Source organism: Suricata suricatta, chromosome X (assembly GCF_006229205.1).
Source record: "Suricata suricatta isolate VVHF042 chromosome X, meerkat_22Aug2017_6uvM2_HiC, whole genome shotgun sequence".
NCBI lineage: Eukaryota > Metazoa > Chordata > Mammalia > Carnivora > Herpestidae > Suricata > Suricata suricatta.
This window is the reverse complement of record NC_043717.1, coordinates 31,139,554-31,147,108: the sequence shown is the minus strand read 5'-3', so window position 1 is coordinate 31,147,108 and position 7,555 is coordinate 31,139,554. Positions and strand designations below refer to the sequence as shown.

The window sequence follows — 7,555 nt, the reverse complement described above, 5'->3', positions numbered from 1 at the left end:
AGAGCCCCCCACCCCGCCAACCTCCTGGCCTCACAGGCCTGGACTTGCTCAGAGCCAGGGAGGAGGTCTCTTCCCCACAAGCAGCTCCTCCCCGGGCCACTCCCCGCACTGTCCCCAGAGAAATCTCTGCCTGAAATGCCCGAGTCCAGCGTCCCCCACGACCGCCCCGGCCTCCCTCCACTCCTCGTGGGACACCTCCTGGCTATCTGACAGACACCTCTGACAAGGAGCGACAGAAATGGCGAGCAGTCAGAAGCACAGCATTTGATTTATCTCCTTTATTATTTACTGATGACAGAAGCCAGGGATTCCTAGCTATGAGATGTTTTGTCTAAGACTAAGGCTGTGAGGATTTCCTCCAAGAGTACTGGACCCAGGCTTTAGCCATTTCTCCTGGACCCCTGCATCTCATTAAACAGAGTGAAGGCTGCATCCATCGGGTTTTGGGGTGACTCTCCGTTGTCCACCGCTCTCTCGTCTTGGGGAATGGTCTGCATATTGCTGTTGTTCATCTCATTTCTTACCATCTCCAGGATGTAGTCAGTAAGGTGGTCAACCATGGTAAGGAGGAAATCATTTGTGGATGAACTTGAGCCTTGGGTATATTGATCCACTGGCAGGAGGCGGTCCACGTAGCTCAAAGGACAGTGTAGCTCAATTGTGATTAGTTGGGCTGGATTCTGACAGGAGCTCTTCCGGATTTTTTCCCCCATCATGATGTTGGCTGGGTTTGGCTCCAATCACCTATGGTTGATTCTCCAGCTGGATTAGGCCTCTCAAAACACCAGCAGTCAACCACTCCCCCCTTTATCCCCATGTCTGGCCCCTCATTGGTCAGGGAGCTGCCTTTGTGACTGTGATATCACTGGTGACCATTGTGTCATCAGGCATCAGCCTAGAAATGTCCAGAAAAGGAAAATGGTCACCCTAAAGACTGGACCTGATTTTGAGAGAACTGTAATTTTCTGCTTATTTTATGTTTGTAAAGATAAATGTGTTTTTCAATGGAAAATTTTTCTTAGGACACCACTCCACCTTATCTGATTCTAGCCTTATATTGTGTTTGAGGTCTTTTATAATCCTTTGTTATTGGTGAGTGGTAAATATGTAAAACACTTTAGTAGAGATTACATTGGCCCTCCTATGATATAATAAGACCAATTTTGCCTCAATTTACACATTCATTTAAATATTATTCATCACTATTCCTGCATCTAATCCTTGGATCCTCTATGAACCTGTTTTAACCTCTTCCCATTCCCTCATTTGATTAAACAGAATCTTTTAATCCATGTTTATTTCAGATCTGTATTACTATCTTGATTTCTCACTGTTTGAAAAATATCCCTTGATCATTTTGGAAGTCATAATGAGATCTTTATATGTCATCATCGGGTAAACATTGTTGAGAAAGAGAAGTATCTCGAGCTTAGTTTAATCCCAGTTGTCTTCTTGCCTGTCCTAGGTGAAGCCAAAGCAGGAAGAGATGTTTCCTCTCACTTTAGCTGTTTAAATTCTCCTCTCCACTAAGTTTGTGTTTCTGCTTTCCTATTGATTGGTTCATTTACAGCTGATAACCGTTATAGACATTTCCATTGCAAAAGAGAGAAGGAGAAGCAATAGAGGAGTCTGAGCCAAGAAATGTGGATCAAGGAGGCAAACCTACATAGGTTTCAAGGCCTGGAAATAATCTTTTGTGGCTTGAGGCTCCTCCCTCTGGTCCCATGACTTTACCTGCATCCATAGCTCTGCCCCCTAGGCCTCAGGCTCTGTCCTCAAAATCATCCGCCCTTTATTGTGAATGGAGCACATGCTTATAGCTCAGTAGTTTTATAGCCTTGTTTTCCTCTTATCAAATTTTTTGGAGTCCCACTCTTCATCTATCCTTTCAGTTAAAGATGACATTGTTTCTGCTGACTCAACATACTCAAAACTCTTGTAAAGTCTCCCATGTATGCCATGGGGATTCCTGTCTTTAAACAAGAGACCTGTTCACAGTTCCCTCCAGGAAAATGCCAGCCCAATGTGTTTCTGCTGAGATGGCTGGAAGTTATCCATGATTCACACTCCTTATCACTTCAAAGAGCCCTCTGTGTGACTGAATACTTTGATCTTTTGATACCTCAAAGATGTCTAGCTACCTGCTTGGTTATCTCCATAGGTCACTGTCCTAACAAAAATCATTTCCTATTTTGCAATCTAGATAGGCTGAGGATTGCTTCTATCTTCAAGTCCTTCTTCCTTTTTGCTTAACAGCTGTTCCTTCAATTTCCTTGCCTCTAGCATTTTACTGTAAGTAGCAAGAACAAATGAGGGCACAGCTTCAACACTTTTCTTGAAATCTGCTCAACTAAATCTTCAATTTATTGTCTATAAGTTCTGCTTTCTGTATAACTGTAGGACCAAATTCATCCAAGATTTCTACCACTATATAACAAGAATCCTCTCTGCTCCGTTTTCCATTATGATGTTCCTCATTTCTAAACCTTTACCACGAACACCTTTGACATTCATATTTCCATTAATAAGTTGTCTTTGATGACTTAGGTCTTCTCTACAGCAATGTGCATCTTCTCCACTACGCTCCTTACTCTCTTTTGGGCTCTCACCAATAGCACTTTTAATATCCACATTTCTACTAATCGTTCAAGGCAATCTAGGATTTTCTATCCTACTTCTCAAAATTATTCTAGCTGAAAGCCATTATCCAATTCCAAAGCCACTTTCACATTTTTAGATATTTGTTACAGCAGCAAACTCCTTCCTTTTACCAATATCTGTAACAGATTTCAATGGCTGTGAATTGCTACAGATTTGGTGACTTAAAGGAATACATATTTATGGGTCACCTGGGTAGCTCAGTCGGTTGAGCATCTGGCTTTTGATATCAGCTCATATCGTGATCCCAGGGTCTGGGATTGGGCTCTGTGTGGAGTGTAGAGACTACTTTGGGATTCTTTCTTTCTCTCCTCTGTCCCTCTACCTCTCTCCCCTGCTCAAGTGCTCTCTCTAAAAAAATAAAATACATCCTTAAAAAATACATATTTAGTCTGAGACAGCTCTGGAGGTAAGAAGTCCAAAGCAATGCCCCCGAGCTGAAAACAAGTTGCCAACAGGGCCATGCTTCCTCTGGAGGTTCTAGAGGAAAATCAGTTTCTTGGACTTTTTCAGCTCCTGGAGCCACATCCCTTGCATTTCTTGCCTGTACCTGCTTCCTTCATCTTCAGAGTCAGCAGTATAGCATGTTGCATCAGTGGTCAAATTTCCTTTTTCAGTCTCAAATCTCTCTCCGCCTCCCTCTTATGTGGACATGTGTGTTTATACTTGGATTCTATCCGATAATACTAAGTCATCTCCCATCTCAAGATCCTTATCTTGATCTTATATGTGAACTCTCTTTTGCATTCTAAGGTAACACAAGCTCCAGAGATTTGGATCTGGTTATCTTTGGGGGTCATTTTTCAGCCTACCGTGGTGAATATTTTCAGGAAACTAAGAGGGAAGGAAGCAAAAAAAATGTCTACAATTAATCAGCTTACTATCACTGAAGAACCTGAGAGGATATTGGAAGATACACTCTCCAAGGGGAGATATTTCCCCGGCATTCTGGACTGTCCTGGTATTGGGCAGTGGGCTCTGAAAGCCTAATAAAAGCCCTTACTCAAAGAAATGCAGGCTCGACTATTTGGAAGTCAGGCAAATATGTATCTAATTGGTATGTGATATGATGATATGGGCAGGACCCTGAAAGCATCTTCTACACAGTAATGTTTATATACTTTCCTTATAAAGTCTTTCCCTTCCATCCTTACCTCCTGCCTGCTCTTCTTGTATTTGACAAATGTTTACTGTGCAGCTCTCTGGTAGCAAGCACTGAGATGCTAGATCTTCAGTGGCAAACAAAACAGACAACTATTTTAACTATTTTGTCCCTGTGAAGAATCCAGTCCAGTGAAAAAGACAGCAGCCCAAAGAAATGTGTAATTCCAAATTGTCATGCAAACCTTGGTTTGCAAACATAATTTGTTCCAGAAACAGGCTTGTCATCCAAAGGACTTATAAATCAAAGCAAATTTCCCCATAAGAAATAGTGGAAACTCAGATGATTCATTTCACAATTCAAAAATAGTCATATAAAACTGACTACTATAATACAAAATAAAGAAAATACAAAATATAAAGAAAAATAAAAAAATTAGCCTGCACTTACCTTTGAAAACCTTTGTGGCTGGTGTGAGGGAGGGAAGAGAGAGGAGAATTATCATGTAGGATGACTTTCACTATCACTAATGGAATCGCTATCTATTGGCTCAGTGGAATTTTTTTTGTGTGTATAGGAGCCATTGTATACATTCACACGGATGTTGACTACAGTACAGTATTAATATACTATCATATATAATTAATATACTGTAGGGGCGCCTGGGTGGCTCAGTCAGTTAAGTGGCCAACTTGGGCTCAGGTCATAATCTCATGGTTCACAAGTTCAAGACCCATGCCGGGATCTGTGCTGACAGCTCAGAGCCTGGGATCTGCTTCGGATTCTGTGTCTTCTTCTCTCTCTGTCCCTCCTATACTTGCACTGTCTCTCTCTCTCTCTCTCTCTCAAAAATTAACATAAAATTTTTAATTTATATATTGTCATATATAATGACAGACATAATGTCATATACTGTAATTTAATGTAACTGGCAATAAGGCAGCAGAGGAGAGGGTCTGTATCTGCAGGCAGCCTGACCTAGAATGAAGCAGAGCATTCCTAAGCTCACTCTTATATGGAAAACAAAGACTATCCATAGGTGCTTTGAAGTGACAAAAAATACACTAGTGCCAGTTGTGGGCACCTTCCAACATTTTGAAAAATCAGCGATTTCTGCCAAACAGCATGGCCTGACACCAAGCATCCAAGCATGGGAGATGATCATCCACAATGCCACAGAGAGGCAGAGAGAGAAAGAGAGAGAGAAAGAAGAAACACTGGCTCAGTTCTGATTATGGGACGTTAGGCATCACGTACTACTCATATGGCAAGGCATCAGTCATTTATCAAGTTAAAAATTATGTGAAGTGTTTACTCATCTTGTGGAACACTCACAGAACAAGTTACTCACAATCCAAGGTTTTACTGTATATGCAAAAATCATCTTCATGTTCATCCAGATATGAGAGATGGTTCCAAGTTCCAAGAAGTCTATTAAAGTCCAGATTTTTCCTTGTTTGTGAGTGGATACAAGGTCATCTTAACCCCCATCCTTTTTCACACCCATGTTTCGTTACATAACTTTTATTTCAAATACCTGCAGCGCATTACCAGCTTAGGAATTAGCCCATTCCCATCTTTCTTGCCTCATCTCCACCTTATTGCATATTCTTGTACCAGTTCTCAGACTCACTGTCCCTTCTTCAGAGGATAGTCCTTGATTACCCAATTTAAGTTACATCTTTTTATTGTATCTTAATTTATTTTTAATGTACATTTTAATTTATTTATTTTTTGAGAGACAGAGAGAGATAACACAAGCAAGGGAGGATCAGAGAGAGAGGGAGACACAGAATCTGAAAACAAGCTCCAGGCTCTGAGCTACCTGTCAGCACAGAGCCTGACGCAGGGCCCGAACCCACAAACTGTGAGATCATGACCTGAGCTGAAGCCAGACGCTTAACCGACTGAGCCACCTAGGCGCCCCTATAATGTACATTTTTTAAACTTTTTTTTTATTGTTTTTATTTATTTTTGAGAGAGGGACAGACAGCGTGAACAGGGGAGAGTCAGAGAAAAAAGGAGTCACAGGATCTGAAGACAGCTCCAGCCTCTGAGCTGTCAGCACAGAGCCCGACATGGGGCTCGAACCCACGAAATGCGAGATCATGACCCGAGCAGAAGTCAAACACTTAACCAACTGATCCACCCAGGCGCCCCTATAATGTACATTTCTAATGTAATGTGGTTCTCAGGTGAGGATATTTCTGCCTGTTAGGGGACATCTGACAATGTATAGATGTACTTTGTGGCATCACCACTGTTGTGTGCTATTATCATCTAGTGGGTAAAGGCCAAGGATATGGCTAAGTATCCTACTATACCAGGAACAGCCCTCCTGTCCCAAAAGAAAGAATTCTCTAGTCAAAAATGTCAGTACCGCTGAGGGTGATAAGCTCTGCTTTAGGTCATGCATGAGGATTTGGAATTACACATTTCTTTGGGCAACTGTTTTTCCCACTAGACTGGATGCTACGCAAGGACAAAAAGGTGATTCATCTCCCTTTTGTGATATTATATATCAAAACTCAGTAACACGACAGAATTATCACTTTATACTATTTCATGTCTTTCTGTCTTTAAAGAAGCTGAGAGGAGGAGAGCAAATGTATAGGGGTTTTGTTCTATTAACCTCCTTATTTCTCATTTATATTTCTCTTCATTTGTTCCTTCGCAGTCTAGTTACCATGTGGAGTCATTTTTTTAACCTGTCCACTGTGTGCTATTATTGGAAAATATATTACATTTTTCTTTTATGCATGATATATTATACAATTTTTTTCATCAGTGAAAAAAAGAAATGAAAATAAATATGTGTTTCTCGTGTCTTTTAAAGTTGCATAGTTACCTAACCAGTACTTTTTCTGGAGGGGTTATGGTTTTAGTTATTGCCTGGAGTTGCTTGCTTTCAGTCGGAAAAACTTCATGTTTCTTTCTGTTCCTCCAACCGAAAAATCTCGACCGTTCTATCAAGTTCACAGTTTCCTTCTTCCGCCAATTCAAATCAACCAGTCAGCCCACTAATGGATTTGCCATTTCAGTTACTATACTTTTCAGCTCCAGAACTTCCATTTGGCTCCTTTTTATTTCTCTGGCTTTCCTGGCATTTTCTATTTGATGCAGCTCTGTTGTCATATCTTCCTTTAATCATCATTCTTTAATCGTGGTTCCTATAGTGCTTTGAACATATTTACTACATTAACTTTGAAGTCTCTTTTAAATGCCACATCTGATTGACCTCACACGTTTCTGTTGCCTGCTTTTGTTTCAGTGTGTGTGTCCTATTTTTCTGTTTCTGTGTGTCCCACAATTTTTTTTTTGTTTGAAACTGGCAAATTTAGGTAATATATTAACTCTGAGTACTGGTTCCACCACCACGTGCCTATTATAATTTCTCTATTAAATTTTTTGGTAACTGGCTGGATTATTTCAGTCAACAGCCTCCCCTGACATTCTGGAACCTTTCGTGTTGTTCCACAGAGGCTGCAGACGTGGGTATGACCCTTGTCACCCTGGGGTGCCACTGGTTTTGGCAGAACTCTCTTTGTCTCTTTCTCCAACCACAACCAACTGTGAAGCCCCACTACTTACCCGCCGATTGTCCTAATGTATTTAACAAATGTTCTGAGGCATGAATTGTTCCATAGGCTGATCTAATCACACGCAGGCTCTCTTGAAAGATCAGTTGCTTAGGTCAATGTTTAAGATCTGTTCTGTCCCCAGGAGGGCTCCTCCCAGGTGTCTCTTTCTCAGCCACTCTCCAAAAAACTAGCCAGCCTACCATTTCATCTGTAT

The 7,555-nt window shown here is 41.2% G+C and overlaps 1 protein-coding gene across 1 annotated transcript; it reads right to left on the bottom strand.

Annotated features, from left to right (window-relative positions):
• Window positions 1–263: 263 nt before the first annotated feature.
• On the bottom strand, window positions 264–818 carry HYPM (huntingtin interacting protein M). Its single transcript, XM_029930997.1, has one exon. It carries the CDS (start codon window positions 714–716, stop codon window positions 381–383), a length of 336 nt encoding a protein of 111 aa, XP_029786857.1. The 5' UTR covers window positions 717–818; the 3' UTR covers window positions 264–380.
• Window positions 819–7,555: the final 6,737 nt, after the last annotated feature.